Below are 17,494 nucleotides of genomic sequence, written 5' to 3' on the forward strand. Positions count from 1 at the left end.
GAAGATTCATATCGGTGGATGTTTTTTTATGAAAACTTAAATACATTTATTAATTATTAATTTAATACAATAACATTTGACACGTTTTACCATAACGATACTGATACATGTACATGTACGTAACTAATAACTAATATGACACCGGGGGGGGGGGGGCAGTTCTCCGCCCCTACAGATTTGATGGGGGGGGGGGCAGATATCCGCCTACTAAATTCTGACAGGGGGGGGCAGTTCTCCGCCCCTACCGATTTGCTGGGGGGGGGGCACCTCTCCGCCACCTTTAAAATAAGGGGGCAGTTCTCCGGATTCCAGAATAAACAAAAGGCTTCCCGAATCAAATCAAATCAAAATTTATTTATTGTCGGTATGAGGATAACAAAGGACATCGTTCCACGAACCCTGGGGAAGTTTAAAAACTCAAAATACAACACGACAACAAACAAACGCCCGAATTCAAATACAATCCGAACCTGGATTTTCCAAACAAGTTTAACAACGTCAGTTTTTAAATAGGTAACGTCGCGAAATCAAATTACAAATTCTAAACGAGCACTTTCAAACGATTAAATGTCACGCAACGCGGTTCTCTTAAACTGCAACGTAGTCTCTGGTCAACAACAGCTGTTTTATAGTATGTAAGCTTTGGTCAGTATAAAATTCTGACGAGAATAAAATTCTCTGGACTCTCTAAAAACCCTTGTTAAACAAGTTCAAAACAGAAAGGGAGATCACCACCACTTACTATAGCCTATCCTCTCCCCTGATTCAAGATCAGTGTTCTGATTGGCCAAAATGATTTGGGCGACCGTGGACCAACGGGCCTCTGTTGTACATCCCATTTCTCAAACGTAAGGAGACAAGATTTGTGGACGGTTTTGATTGATGTTTTATATAAAATTAAATTTGATACTTGATCATACAAAACAATATTTTCTGTTATAGAACATTAATTTAGATCACGCATTTTAGATCACGTGGTGCTAAATCGATCTTACCACCGCACCTACCTAATTCAGGGGAGATAAGTTTTTTGTATATTCACGAAAACCGACCCACTGTAGGTTGCCAAAATACGCGTCAATTACTCGTTGAAAATAAAAAGTACATGGATTTAATAGAACGATGAACAAACTTGAAGAATTTGACCAACATATTAAGCGATCGCGTTGATTTCTTTGCAAATTTTTAATGGTAAGTTTTTTCATTTTAAATTATTTATTTGTTTTATTACGAATTCTAAGTATTAAATAGTTTTATTTAGAAGAAAAATGTATACTTTACATAATAAAAAATAAAAATCTGAAATATTTTGCGCGTATATGTTATGTTTGTTATTTTAAAATTACCTGGTAAAAAAATACAACAAGGGAGGTAACTGTTACATTGTAAACAAACAACAACAACAACAACTTGGCTGTAACACTTGAGAAGTTTATTGGTTTGTTTAATAATATAATTAAAATACTTACACCTGTTTATGTTTTTTTTATTTGTTTGAACCCATTGAACTTTTTTTGTGTAAACATTAAGGATAACAATCGAATATAACTGTTTTATTATGTGAAACAAAATTTTACGATTTGTACCAAACTTTATTTGTACCAAATTTCATTTATTTTACATAATTATTGAAAATAATATTGATACAGATAGTCGTACCTATTGATTGAAATTTTGTATATTTTATAGATTACACAGTCACTAATGAACTATGTTTGAAGACCTGTATGAGTATGATTCTGAAGGAACTGATGGCAGTGATGCAGTTATAGAGGTACAGACACTGGCAAGCAAGGGGAAAGCAAGGATTATTTGAGAAAATCGTTTTATAAATAGTTTAACAATTTGTATAAATGCTATGTTTTTAAAGCAATAAAATTTATGTAATATATATTTTTAGAAGGTATAATTATTTTATATTTTTTAAAAGATATAAGATTATTAATTTAATTAAATGAGCAAATAAGATATTGATTTGATCATAACATTAATACATAAATATGGCATATTATAGATGAAAGGAAATTATTTAACAATAACTTGTTTGTATATTAAATAAAATATCATACACATTTTTATACTGTTTAAAGTAACTATATACAATGTATAACTAATAACTATAAATAAATACATGTGTTTTAATACATTTATTACAATGTTATAATACTTTTTTAAAATAAAGATTTCAGATTCGGACGAAACTTTGCCGCCATCTGACAAAGAAACACAGCCACCTCTGGAGGAATGTGGACAGGAAGATGAATGGTCCCAGTTCTTAAGCCGTTTACAGATGTTATATATTACATGGGGAAACACAAAGACGTTTCGGTGTCCGAAATATTCCCCATTATTGCGGGCTTGATTAAGACGTCGCTTCAGAAGCAACCGGGCGATACACTCCATATTAACAACGTCAAAAAAAACCTTGTCTTACAAACTTCTTGAACGGTGTAAGCCCTTCACAAAAACTGCGGCAGGCTCGATATCGATGCTGGCGTCTGCATTAGACCCGCAACACAAGAAACTGTGCTTTCTTCCTCATCACTTGCGAGAAGAGACGCATCAAATACTTGAGGGTCGCATGGACGACGTCCCTCTGAGTGTGAGGATTCCGACATGGGACGCCTTCAAAGCGTCCAAGATTGGACTTCCTTATTTCCTCCCCGGAAAATGTCACGGAAGATAAACTTCAGCTATATTTAGCTGAAAAATCGGACTACACAACTCCTGCTCTTGAGTGGTGGCGTCGCAACGAATCGCGATTTCCAAAACTGGCATATGTCGCTCGAAGTTTTCTGGCCGTTTTGGCAACGTCGGTTCCGTCTGAGCGAGTGTTCTCGTCGGCCGGCTTGGTACTTACCAAGCTAAGGAACAGACTAAATAGCGACTTAGTCGATGCAATCATTTTTATGAACACAAACCTTAGGTCAGTATATCTTATCGAATAAAAAATACATTAAACTGCATGTATTAAATGTATGTAGAATGTATGTACCGTAGTATGCTCTTGTTTTAGTTTTAGGATGTGTGTGTATTTTCAAGAAATAACGTATTTTGCGACTTTGATCTTGCTCTTATAAATAAAATAATTTAAAAAAAGAAATCATATAAATGCGTTATATTGTTTGTTATTATGCAAACATTGCAAATTAATTTGTTCACAGTGTTGTGATGATGGTAAAAGCCTTTTGTATTTTACTTACAAAAGAATATGGATATCCGGATATATTCGGATAGCGGATACGGTTATCCGGATACCGATTTCGGATAAGATTCCCATCCCTAGTTATTTTACCTTAGCCTCTTCATTTCTGCACCGATTTACTTCAAATTGATATAGAGCCTCTCTTATGACAATACGGTCAATCTCAACTATGCATGGCCCCATTACCAACCCTGGGGCGCCTCGGCCACATAGGCCACGCTCACCCAAAATTGCCTTTTATTATAATTTCTTCATTTCTACACCGATTTACTTCAAATTGATACTGAACCTCTCTTACGACAATACGGTCAGTCTCAGCTATGCATGGCCCCATTACCAACCCTAGGGCACCCCGCTCACATATGCCACGCCCACATAGACCACGCCCATCCAAAATTGTCTTTTTCTATAATTTCTTCTGTTCTACACCGATTGACTTAAAATTGATACTCAGCTCTCTTATGACAATACAGTTAATCTCAACTATGCATGGCCCCATTACCAACCCTGGGGTGCCCCGCCCACATAGGCCACGCCCACCCAAAATTGCCTTTTACTATAATTTCTTCATTTCTACACCGATTCACTTCAAATTGATACTGAACCATTTTATGATAATACAGTCAATCTGAACTATGCATGGCCCCATTACCAACCCTGGGGCGCCACGGCCACATGGGCCACACCCACCCGAAATTGTCTTTATCCCCACGCTTTTTGAAAAGCGTGGGGTATTGTGGTTAACTCCGCTGTCCGTCCGTCCTTCCGTCCTGGCCACTATCTCCTCCTACACTATTAATACTAGAACCTTGAAACTTACACACATGGTAGCTATGAGCATATAAGCGATCCTGCACTATTTGGAATTTTGATCTGACCCCTGGGCCAAAAGTTATGGGGGTTGGGGTGGGGCCGGGTCAGAGATGTTTACTCATTTTTAAGGTTATTTTGCTATAATTTCTTCATTTCTACACCGATTGTCTTCAAATAGATACTGAACCTCTCTAATGACAATACGGTCAATCTCAACTATGCATGGCCCCATTACCAACCCTGGGGCATCCCGCCCACATAGGCCACGCCCACCCAAAATTGCCTTTTACTATAATTCTTCATTTCTACACCGATTCACTTCAAATTGATACTGAACCTCTCTTATGACAATATGGTCAATCTCAGATATGCATGGCCTCATTACCAAACCTGAGGCGCCCTGCCCACAAAGGCCACGCCCACCCAAAATTGCCTTTTACTATAACTTCTTCAGTTCTACACCGATTCACTTCAAATTGATACTGAACCTCTCTTATGACAATACGGTTAATCTCAACTATGCATGGCCCCATAACCAGCCCTGGGGCGCCCCGCCCACATAAGCCACGCCCACCCAAAATTGCCTTTTTCTATAATTTCCTTATTTCTACACCGATTCACTTCAAGTTGATACTGAACCATTCTTATGACAATACAGTAAATCTCAACTATGCTGGCCCCATTACCAACCCTTGGGCGCCCCGCCCACATAGGCCACGCCCACCCAAAATTGCCTTTTACTATAATTTCTTCATTTCTAGACCGATTCACTTCTAATGGACACTGAACTTCTCTTATGACAATGCGGTCAATCTCAACTATGCATGACCCCATTACCAACCCTGAGGCGCCCCTGGGTCAAACATTCGGCGTGGGGATACGCGTCGGCCTCTGCCGGGCCATTTCTAGTAATTTCTATGTTTTCAAGTGTAGTTACACTTATATAAAACTGGTAAAATTCTGCAGTTTTATACGTTTATTACTTAAACGACATTGTTCACAAATGCACAAATCTCTGAACAAATCTCTTTAGGTAAATAACGCAATTTGCAGATTTTCTATACAGTATACAAGACACCTGTAAAATAAATTAATTTGGGTTCTTGTAATTTAATTGACAACAATAATAACATTGTACGCGAACACAATTATTACCTTAATCAGATTACACATTTTATTTACACAAAGTGTTTGTATTACAACACATTTAAAAACGCTTATGGTACTAATTATGTTGAATATATGCATATACTTTTAGAAACCGTCACCAACTGTTTCAATGTGTAATATTGTGAAAACATGTTTTGTATCTGTTTTTTGCGGATTTTAGAAATTTGATTGTTTTAAATTCAATAAAAGCAATATTATTTCACATAACATATTATTTATTTGTTAACTTTGGTAAAAGAATATACAAATAGGACATGTAGGCAGATATTGCTGATCTCTATGAGATATTGCTGAACTCTACGGTAATCATGATAGTTTCCCGATATCACATACATATATCTAGATATGAATTATGGGATCCTTTCTTGTAAAACGGTTTCAGCTCAATTACTTAGTTGAATGAAACAAAAAGAGCTAATTTATTTAAAAGTGATCATTGAAAATGTGAAACTTTATATCATGGTTAATAAATTATAATGACTTGATAATTGTTTGATGGCTGGATTCAAGGTCTATATGATAAGTGTAATGAATAATACACAACTGGTTTTAGCCCAATAAATTGAGATTTATTTATGATATTTTAATGGCACTTTGCATTGCACATGGTGTTTGTTTTGCAATTCAAAATTACTGCAGTAAAAATATGTTTTCCGCTCAATAGCTTAACACATGAAATTATATTGTCTATCTTAATTGTCAATGCATTATTGGTTCAAAATATTATCTATTGTTTAACAAGTATAGCTTTACATATTCATTGAAGGTACCGGTTTGTCACTTTAAATGACTTTGTAGTTTGACATTCAAATTTAAAAGAAATGTCAGCATACAAAAGGCAGCCATAAGCGTATAAGCACATTGTTCTTCAATAGGTTTATCATAAAAAACAATCAGTGTTTCTTTGTTCCTGTCATTGATAAACCAAAGACATGAACTTGGTGAGTGTTGATACGCCTCAAATAGACTAAACATGATATCCCTCCCCAGTAAATTCCGTTCAGCTTAATCGTCATGCAAGCTCAATAGAAGATATGTTATACCTATTAAAATGTTACTAAAATAGAAATAACTTAAATGTTTAAATTACAAATTTATTCTGTGTACGTATGCTAACCATGATATCAATTTTCTGCACTACTGTTAACTGGTATTGCAATAGGTTTTGAAAACAATGAATACATTTTGATAAAAAAACATGAAAAACTAGAACACTTAAAGTTCTTGAGCATATATAAGTTGATTTCCACCTGCCACTTTTTAGTAATGCATTATTTGCAGTAAAAAACTGAATTGTTACATGTATTCTTGTTAAATTGCAAATTTTAAGGTAGCGCACCCATAATTATTTCCCGCGATTTCTTCGAAGATTGAAGAGCCAGTGTAAAATTGCCGTGGCTGAGTGGTTTAGGCGATAGACTTGAAATCTTTTGGGATTTTCCCGCGCAGGGTCGAATCCTGCCGACAACGCATACTTTTTGCGATGCGTTTTATTTCTTTTCTAACGTAATTTGATTTAATATAGCATAAAAGCTAGGTTTATTATCCCCACGTTTTTCATAAAAAAGTGGTGATATTGTGGTGATGTGCGTCTGTCCGTCCGTCCGTCCTGGCCACCTGCTCCTCCTACACTATTAGCACTAGAACCTTGAAACTTGCATACATGGTAGCTATGAGCATATGTGCGACGGTGACAGTGACGGAATTTTGATCTGACCCCTGGGTCAAAAGTTATGGGGGTTGAGGCGGGGCCGGGTCAGAGATTTTCACTCATTTTTTATGTTATTTTACATTAACTTCTTCATTTCTGCACCGATTCACTTCAAATTGATACTGAACCTCTCTTATGACAATACGGTCAATCTCAGCTATGCATGGCCCTATTACCAACCCTACGGCACCCCGCCCAGATAGGCCACACCCACATAGGCCACGCCCACCCAAAATTGCCTTTTACTATAATTTCTTCATTTCTACACCGATTCACTTCAAATTGATACTGAACCTCTCTTATGACAATACGGTCAATTTCAGCTATGCATTGCCCCATAACCAACCCTGGGGCGCCCGCCTACATAGGCCATGCCCACCCAAAATTGCCTTTTACTATAATTTCTTCGTTTCTACACTGATTCACTTCAAAATGATACTGAACCTCTTTTATGAAAATACAGTCAATCTGAACTATGCATGGCCCCATTACCAATCCTGGGGCGCCCCGGCCACATAGGACACGCCCAACCAAAATTGCCTTTTACTATAATTTCTTCATTTCTACACCGATTTACTTCAAATTGATACTGAACATCTCTTATGACAAAACAGTCAATCTCAACTATGTATGGCCCCATTACCACCCCTGGGCGCCCCGCCCATAAAAGGCCACACCCACCCAAAGTTGTCTTTATCCCCACTTCTTTTTGAAAAGCGTGGGGATATTGTGGTTATCTCCGCCGTCCGTCCGTCTGTCCGTCCGTCCGTCCTGGCCACTATCTCCTCCTACACTTTTAGCACTAGAACCTTGAAACTTACACACACGGTAGCTATGAGCATATGAGCGATCCTGCACTATTTGGAATTTTTATCAGACCCCTGGGTCAAAAATTATGGGGGTTGGGGTGGGGCCGGGTCAGATATTTTTACTCATTTTTAAGGTTATTTTACTATAATTTCTTCATTTCTACACCGATTGTCTTCAAATTGATGATGAACCTCTCTAATGACAATACGGTCAATCTCGACTATGCATGGCCCCATTACCAACCCTGGGGCGCTCCGCCCACATAGGCCACGCCCACCCAAAATTGCTTTTTACTATTATTTCTTCATTTCTACACCGATTCACTTCAAATTGATACTGAACCTCTCTTATTAAAACACGGTTAATCTCAACTATGCATGGCCCAATTACCAACCCTTGGGCGCCCCGCCCACCCAAAATTGCCTTTTACTATAATTTCCTTATTTCTACACCGATTCACTTCAAATTGATACTGAACCTCTCTTATTACAATACAGTCAATCTCAACTATGCATGGCCCTATAACCAACTCTGGGGCGCCCTGCCCACATAAGCCACGCCCACCCAAAATGGCCTTTGACTATAATTTCTTCTTTTCTACACCGGTTTACTTCTAATTGATACTGAACTTCTCTTATGACAATACGGTCAATCTCAACCATGCATGGCCCCATTACCAACTCTGGGGCGCCCATGGGTCAAACATGCGGCCTCTGCCGCGCTATTTCTACTTGCATTTAAATTGTTTTTTAATGAATCGAAACGTATTGAATGTTTCTTTTTTCTTTTTCAATATTTGTCATCATAATTAATGCAGCAGTACTGTGGGATAAAGTAAAACCATGTATTATTTAATTTTTATCTTTATTTCAGGATTATTATTTTTATATTCCATCCTATGGTGATCATAGACTAAGAAAACAGTGTAGACAAATGAGGTATTATTGATATATTTAGTGTATATTATTTACATTTAGTATTTTCACAGTCCCAATTTTCGAATTATGTACACAATGTTTTTTTTTATATGAGCCTTAATCTGGGAAAATGAGCTTTATGCATGTGCATAAAGTGTCCTCCCAGATTAGCCTGTGCACTCCGCATGGGCTCATCAGGCACGACAATTTCTACCAAAACTGGATTTTTGTTAAGGGGAGATATCTTTATACGAAAAATACAATAAAAGCGGAAAGCGTCTTCCCTGATTAGCATGTGCTATTTAATGTACATAATAACCATTTGAAAAAATGGTTTGTCATAAAATGTCAAATGAATGAACTTTCATGTCATGGAATTACATTGTGCAGGTACAATAAATTAAATACTCATAACACAATTATGCACTTTAAATTATTATATTATTACATTATATTTTCTTAATGAGGTATTTTTTTGCAAAAAAACACAGTATTTTTCATTATTATCATAAAAAAATGTGCATTTCAATTCATTACAGCGTGCAATCCAGGAGGGGGAAGTTCTAAATAACTCGTATACAGCACTGTTGCAGCCAACTGGGTTTCCTTCTCTGTGTGAAATGTTTAATATATGTAAAATATGTTAATGCAATCTTTTATTCTGTCATATAAACAAATATATAGTGCTTTTTAATGTGGGTTTAGATTTTCTTTCAAAAATGTATATCCATTTATTACCTCCCCTGGATTTTGCAATTTTTATTCTATATTTAAACATTTACTCTTTTACATATAGGGTACAAAGTGTTTATTTTCTGATTAGTATTCACTAATTATTTAAGAAAATGTATAATTTGCCATTGATTATGGTGACATTAAAAATATTTGGTGGTTGCTACTTACTTAGTTCAGAATACTCGTTTTTCATTTACCAAGCCAGGTCACAAATGCTGACCGCGTATTTTTCAATATAAGGTCAGAAGCTTTTAATATGAGATTAGTAACGTTTAATGACTGCTACGAAATGGACAAGACGTCCTAATAAAATACAATATAGGAATCTTTTCTCCTGTTATTAAGTTGATGCTGAAGAAAGAATGGTACTCGGTCAGATAAATTCGTACGCAGCTTCTTACTGACCAATATTAATATACCGACCCTCTCTCAAACTGTTCGGGGTCAGCAAGAAGTCGTATAACAAGTCTGATTTTATTCCGACGTATCCATACTCATTACCGTGTGTTATTCTACAACAAACCGATAGAAAAATATTATTTCTTTATTATAAAATTGGTTCTATGTTGGGTTTTCCGTTGTTCTATTTTATCTCCGCGCGAGGGTAACCTTATATAATGCCCCATGCGACATTAAAGATGGTCGCACGCTATGTATATCTATATTGAAATTCAAGATTGGAAAGTCACGTGGGGTATAATATTATTTTATACGTTGTATTGAAAAAAAAACAACATCAACATTAAGATAACACATAGTTTCCATATTTTGATAGAGGCGTGTGCCGAAACGTTAATAAAGAAGTATTAAAACATGTACATCACGTCAGGCGATTTATGCGTGTTCAGTGGAAAAAAAGCCCAGATTGGACGTTATTTCTACACATCTTCAAATATTAACAAATGCCAAAATGTATTTGATACTTAAGAATAATTGCGAATGTGTGTGGGTCTTGAGCACTTTTATTGTTTATATTTACCGGAATTAGCTTTTAAACTGGAATATATGGGATTATCGGGTAATGATTAGCGATATCAACTGTATAATATAAACACAATGAAACTACTTTATAAACGCATAGTCAAACAATAGTTATAATAAGCTGATAATTAACAATACAACAATTAAGTGTTAAGTGTTGTGGCTTCAAACTGCTAATTGTCTTAGCTAAAATATAATAACAAAAACAACAAGCAATTATAAATCCACCAAATGCTGGAGTCTTGACCACACGTATGTGCCAAAACATAATTACGTGACATTTATGTGTGAAATACATACACTACGGGTTGGAAAAAAACTAATTTGGCCAGACACATTAAATATGCTTAAATGCTAATACATGTTGTCGTAAAAATTAAACTCAAAAAAAATATGTTTGTTGATCGTTTAATATAAAGACAATAATCATACGGCGCAATAAACGCACACAAAGTAACTTAAAGTACTTTAGCCGATTCTAAAAATGGCAATGGCAAATTATTATTGGAATTTTATTAATACATGTCCGTGATAATCGTATTTTGTTTGTTTATTTTGTTTTTATAAATTCGACTTTTTTTTATTTGCATTCTTTTAAAATAATTAGTATTTCTATCCGGATGACAGCAATTTCTTAAGAAACGGGAATGTAATCACTAAAAACAAAACAACAGCATGCTTTTTTATTAACTAGTTTATCTATTTTGAATCCGAACACAATAAAATAATTATGATTTTAAATATTACTATAATTGTTCTTTTAAATTTCTTTGACTTGTCATTTTAAAAAGATTTTTATTTGAAGATGCGCATGGACTCGGCGTCATGTCGCGGATCGCGGCTTGCCTCGGCATGTCTCGGTGGACAGATGCGAAGCTTCGCGGCGAAATGCGACTTGCCGCCGCATACTGATGCGGCTTCAACGGCCGACTCGGCATCGACTCGTTGCCCCTTGCCACCGCGGATCGCGAAATATTTTTGTTCCGCGTTGGCTGTACTGTATTTAAACATTATAGACAAGAATAGCTTGTTTCCTGGAAAAATATATTTGGTTTTAAAGGAGAACCAGAGAACGCTCCCAGAGTGGGGATCAAACCCGGGATCTGCTCGCCCCGCGGATACCATTTCCATTTACTCACCGCGATATCGTAGCTATATTGATGGTTCCATCAACCCAAACCGACATTTTGCCGTTGTCACCGAAAGGCAAAACTGATACGGCATAAAGTTGATTTCCCATTTTTAAAATGGATTGTAACGCCAATGGTTTTTCGTCTATTTCAGTTCCTATCAAGACAGGTATGCGACCATTACCAGTGTGCACAGCACGAGTACTGAAGACGCTGTTGTTCCTGCTGCTCGTAGCGACTCTTGGCATGTACGGAACGATTGAGATGATGTTCAACATGACCGGCCACCAATACTGGCCCACATTCTCCATTGGAACTTGGCGTTCTCAAGAAAATGACGGAAAGGCTACATTTCAAAATCACAGAACACTGGTTGACGTGAAGGAGGGCGTTAAATCAAGCCGGGAACATAGAAGTAACAATAACTCAGTAAAACATTCAATATTATGGTACAAGAAACCAGACTGGATTTGGCTTGATCGCGCCAACGAGGAGATTTCTAGAGTATGCTCCTATCAAAACTGCTTCATGACTGACGATGACACAGGTATCATCCAAAACCATTCCGCCATTGTGTTTACGATGACTCAGCCAAATAAGTTTTCGCCTCCAATCCAAAGAGTCGACAGACGACCTGATCAAGTATGGATATTTTTCGGGTTAGAATCGCCAATAAATCACAAACTTAATGGTTATAGACATAGAAGCTGGTCGAACACGATGAATTGGTCCATGTCCTATCGCACTGATTCGGATATCTTCTTCCCCTATGGTATGCTGGAAACATTACAACCAGGTGTGAAGCCGGTTCAACCGAGTGTTTTTAGAAGGAAAACCAAGCATGCCGCATGGATTGTGAGCCACTGTAGGGCGGATAGTATGAGGGACGAATACGTACAGGAAATGATCGATTTCGGTTTGAAGGTAAGGTATTTGCATGTTATATTTAAAACTTTCACTGCCACACAATTAAATAAGTATATTATGGAATAAAGTATTCTTATGTTAATGTAGAGCGAATTCGTTAATCCAAGTTGACATAAGCATTTCGTCAATTTACATGATCGTTTTTCTTACGACGCAGTATACTTTGTGAACATAGTTCTGCAAAAGTCCCATACTGATATCGCCTGGTTGTTCATTGTCTGTGAAGTATTGTGATGCATTTTATTGAACATGCGTGCTCCCATTACTTGAAATACTAAAAGTAAACTTGTTTGGTGTCGTTTAAGGTTGATATTTTCGGACGCTGCTCGGGAAGTGAAAAAATTGACATTTCTCAACTTAAAAGAACAATCGAAATGGACTACAAATTCTATCTGAGCTTCGAAAACAGCCATTGTACGGACTATATTACGGAGAAATTCTTCACCTACTTTCGATGGGAAATAGTTCTTGTTACGCGAGGCGGTGCAAACTACAGTCGTCTGCTACCCGAAAACACTTTCATTGACACCGCGCGGTTTCAATCCGCGAAAGAGTTAGTAGTGTATCTATTACAAATAGCAGATTCCGAAGACAAATACTTAAATTTTTTAAACGAGAAGTCAAAATATTTATCGCCTGATCGGGTTCCATCGCCTTATTGTAGCATTTGCGAAAAATTAAATAGGCTGGAAGAAAACCGAAAATCGTATTCTGATCACGTGACTTATATTCATGAAGACATGTGCTGGGCACCAAACGATCTTTCTAAATTCCACATGTCAATTACCATGTATTTACTGCTAGGATGTTTCACTACCATTTGTATCCTCGGATGTGTATGGAAATGGTGTAAATATTAAAAACAATACTAACTTCATTTTGTCTTTTGTTTCAGTGTAGCTGTCTTACCTAGCTTTTGACATTTTCCAATAAAAAAAATTAGAATCTTTTCCGCCAGTTATAAATAAAAAAAAATTGTATTTGTAAAAAACTGCGCGAAAAGCAAAACATTAAAACTACAACAATTTGACTTTTTACAATAACAGATAATTTTTATTAACGATATCTTTTGTGAAGAATAGCGTAAACATAATTTTTATTATAGATGGGCTAATTAAAAAATTTTAGGGATGCAGAATTGCATTTCTACACTTTGTAAGCTTGGTGTTCAGCGTGAAACTATTTGATCTCCAATGTAAAATGCAAAGCGGATACAACAGTTTCACACTAAACAATTACTACACCATTGCATTCTGTGCAATTGTACATTTTATGTCATAAGAGTATTGTTGTTCCCTATTCTATTAATATTTATTTAATATTAATTATTCTGATAATATAAAGAAAACAATAAAAAAGAATTATTAATTCTATATTATTTTCATAATTAACCTTTACAAATATTAAAAGTATTGAGTTTTGCATAAACCGTCGTTCCAGAAGGTCAATTGTGACATCTCTTTAAAAGCGATACATTCCATCTCGCATAGTATCAATGTCTTTTTTTTATTCTATAAAAGACATACAATGTATACATGCGTATGATCATAAGACAAAAATATACCATGTAGTAGCAATTATGTTAAAATATGTTATACAACATATGCTAATATATACTTTTTTGTTTTTGTGGTTTCTTTTTGATAAAAAAGGTTAATATGTATTTATTTTTTCTTTTGGTTGGTTGTAAAGAAAATCAGAATAGTTATGAATAAGGATGAGTTGCATAAAGTGGGTAGAAAGCATTCTGGACTTTTTTATGAAAGATTAATGTGTTTCCATTAGCATTATTAACCTCTTGTATTTTGAAGGTATTTACCCCTAAACTGAAGTCTAAGAAGGATAGTTTAATTGTTGTTTCTCTAAAAAGATTGTCAATTGATTCCATAGAGATTGAATATGCTTACACTCCCAGAAAAGGTGTTCTATTGTTTCAATATGTTCACTACACATATCACATAGATTTGTATTGGATAGCTTGCACTTAAAAAGATGTTTATTTGTAGCTATGATTCTCTGGATGTATTTATATTGAAAGTTTCTCAGTGTGCTTTCAGTAGTTGATTTATATGGCATGACAAATATTTGTTTCCAATTATATTCTTTTTCTTCAAGAAGGTTTTGCCATTTAGTTTGAGCTTTAGATATTTCGGCAGGTTTTTTAATTTAAAGTGTGTAAAATATTTTGTTCGTTTTGTTTTGTTTTGCAATTATGTTTCCTACGAATGTTTTTTGAGTACATGGTGTATTATTTGTATTGGTTACAGCTTTTATATGTATGGGTATACTTTTGATCAATGTGTAGTACATAAGGAAATTATTTGTAGGTATTCCGAATATGTAGCATACGTTATCAAACGAATAGAAGTCGTTTATTCTGTAGTCGTACAATTGATCTACATATTTTATGTTTCGTTCGAACCAATGTTTATAGAAACACGTTTTATTGTTAGTAGTTATGTCTTTATTGTTCCATAGAATGATTTTACTGTTTATTTTGGTTTCTAAATTATGAGTAACTTTACACCATGCCGATATACCATTCCATAGAAATATGTTTTTGGTTGAGATTTCATCTGGGATATTATTGTCGATATTACATTCAAAAAGTAAAGAGTCACCATATGTTTTAAGAATTTTCTAGTAGAATAATTTCCATTTACTCGTATTGGTATTAACTTAATATCTTTTTACCCAACTGCATTTGATTGCATTCAGGAAAGAATCTATATCCGTTAGTTTGATACCTCCATATTCTACTGGTTGAATTAATTGAGTTCGCTTAATTTTATCAGGTTTACCGTCCCATATGAAATTAAATATATCTGATTTTATATCTTTAATAATATCATTTTGTGGGTTTGGGAGAACTCTTAGTGTATAAATTAATTTAGGGAGTACAAACGTTTTCAACACGGTATTTTTTCCGATAAGTGTAAGTTTACGATGCTGTCATGATTTTTAGCAATTTTTAAATTTTTGTAATTTAGGCAATAACTTTTTTAGAATTGTTTCATTTTTATTGTTTGTAAAGGTTATTCTTAACGTTGTTGCTTCATCTGATGTCCAGTTGAATTTCATTTCTTTTTTGAGATGAATATTACTTTATTTAAATTTGCCTACTCGTAGTACAGTGCATTACATTTGTTTTAGTTTAAGACCAGATACCATTTAAAAAGGGTTAGCGATTTTATAAGATTATTGAACGAGTCACTACTGTTATTTAAAAAATAAGTTGCATCGTCAGCAAAAAGAGACTGTTTAATTTCTTCATTTGGTTCTAGCGATATTCCGTGTATGTGTTTATTCGATTGGATATACTGTGATAGATACTCGATGCATATAATAAATAGCGAGGATGAAAGTGGAAATCCTTGTCTTACCACTCGTTCGATGTTAAAACTGTTTGAGAAAAAGCCAGTGTTGATAAATATACTGTTAATATCGGTATAAAATAGTTAAACCCATTTAATAAGACGTTCACCAAAATTCATATTATATTTTCCAGGCAAGAGAACATAAACGAATGGTGTAGTGAATCAAAAGCTTTCTCAAAGTCTGCAAAGAAAATTAGGCCAGAATTATTTGGTTGGTTGAAATAATTTATACATTCTTGTATCAGACGTACGTTTTTACCAATGTAACGTCCTTTAATGAAACCAGATAGAGATCTTGAAATGATTGATGGTAATGTTTTTTTAAATTCTGTTTGATATGCTTTTAGTTGCAATTTAAGAATCATTGTTCAGTAAACTAATCGGGCGCCAGTTTGATAAGGTTTTCGAATGAGTGCTATTATACCTTGTTTTGGTAGTGCAGTTAAGTTTTCGTTGTTAAATGAATAGTTAAGTGAATTATTTAAATACGTTTTAATACCATTCCAGATTTTTTTTTATAAAATTTGATTGTGATGCCATCAGATCATGGACTTTTGTTATTTTGCGTTTCTTTTAGTGCTTATCCACATTCATTTTCATTTAGTAATCCGTCGCATAGTAGTTTTTCTTCTTGATTTAAAGCATGAAGTGTATTTTTAAAAAAGGTGTTATTTTCAACATGTTTTCGTTTATACAGGGTTTCGAAAAATAAACGTTGCTCTTCTAGTATTTGAGTTCTGTTTGTTATATCTTCGCCATTGACTACTAATTCGTGTACAGTTTTTTTGTTCACTTCTTCGTTTTTCGATGTTTGCGAAGTATTTTGTATTTTTTTCATTGTGTTCAACATGCTGTGCACGTGCTCGTAGTATTATTCCATTGAGATGTGTATGATAAATTCCTTCTAATACTTGTTTTTTTTTTAATGTTATTTCATTTTCAATGGCTTCGGTATCGTTAGTGTTTGTTTCATGTAATTGTTTTTAAGTGCTTCAATGATTTTGATGGTTTCAGTTTCAAGTTTGTGTGTTTCTTTTTGTTTAAATGATGTGTATCTAATTGTTGTGTTACGTATATTTCCTTTGATTACTTCCCAAAAGATGTTTGGGTTTGCATCTTTATTATTTTGAACTGTATTGAATATTTCTTGTTTTATTTGCGTTTGATAATTGTGTATCTAATAAGATGCTGTTATTGATTTTAAAGTATCCTGGGCCTCTTTCAGGTTGTATTTTGCGTAGTTTAAGTTCATCTAGAGAGTGGTCAGTCATAAATCCTGGTTTTATGCTACATGTGTCAATAATGTTGCAAAGTGACTGAGAAATAAGAAAATAGTATAATCTACAAAATATTGTTGGTTTTGTGTTCGAGTGCCAGGTCAATTTGCTTTCGTTTGGATATACTGTGCGCCAGATGTCTATGATATTGTAGTTTTCAGTTATATTATTTAAAATGTTTCTTTTTTAAGGATGAGTATAAAGGTTTCCATTATTTTTATCTAATAATGGGTTAAGAACAGTATTGAAATCACCGCCGACTATAATGTTTTTATCTTGGTTATTAATTATAAAGGATTGTAATGTTTCGTAAAATGTGGAATCTATGTTAGGGCCGTAAACATTGATTAATGTTAATTGCGTTTCGTGTATTTTAATATCTATACTTGCTTGTCTGCCAATTATTATTTCGTTAAAGTTATTGACTGTGATCCCTATACG

The 17,494-nt window shown here is 34.9% G+C and overlaps 1 protein-coding gene and 1 long non-coding RNA gene across 47 annotated transcripts in view; both read left to right on the forward strand.

Annotated features, from left to right (window-relative positions):
* LOC127853565 (4-galactosyl-N-acetylglucosaminide 3-alpha-L-fucosyltransferase FUT6-like) overlaps positions 1-16,505 on the forward strand; it is a 38,042-nt gene extending 21,537 nt beyond the window's left edge. For all 46 annotated transcript variants that reach the window (XM_052388207.1, XM_052388205.1, XM_052388202.1 and 43 more), the window contains 2 exons: positions 11,627-12,396; positions 12,705-16,505. In XM_052388207.1, coding sequence (XP_052244167.1) covers positions 11,644-12,396; positions 12,705-13,259 — 1,308 coding nt within the window. In that variant the 5' untranslated portion in view covers positions 11,627-11,643 and the 3' untranslated portion in view covers positions 13,260-16,505. The remainder of the gene's footprint in view (positions 1-11,626; positions 12,397-12,704) is intronic.
* On the forward strand, positions 1,398-2,273 carry LOC127853569 (uncharacterized). Its single transcript, XR_008036665.1, has 3 exons — positions 1,398-1,438; positions 1,690-1,774; positions 2,183-2,273. It is a non-coding gene; the product is annotated as an uncharacterized LOC127853569 (long non-coding RNA).
* Positions 16,506-17,494: the final 989 nt, after the last annotated feature.

Source organism: Dreissena polymorpha, chromosome 12 (genome assembly GCF_020536995.1).
Source record: "Dreissena polymorpha isolate Duluth1 chromosome 12, UMN_Dpol_1.0, whole genome shotgun sequence".
NCBI lineage: Eukaryota > Metazoa > Mollusca > Bivalvia > Myida > Dreissenidae > Dreissena > Dreissena polymorpha.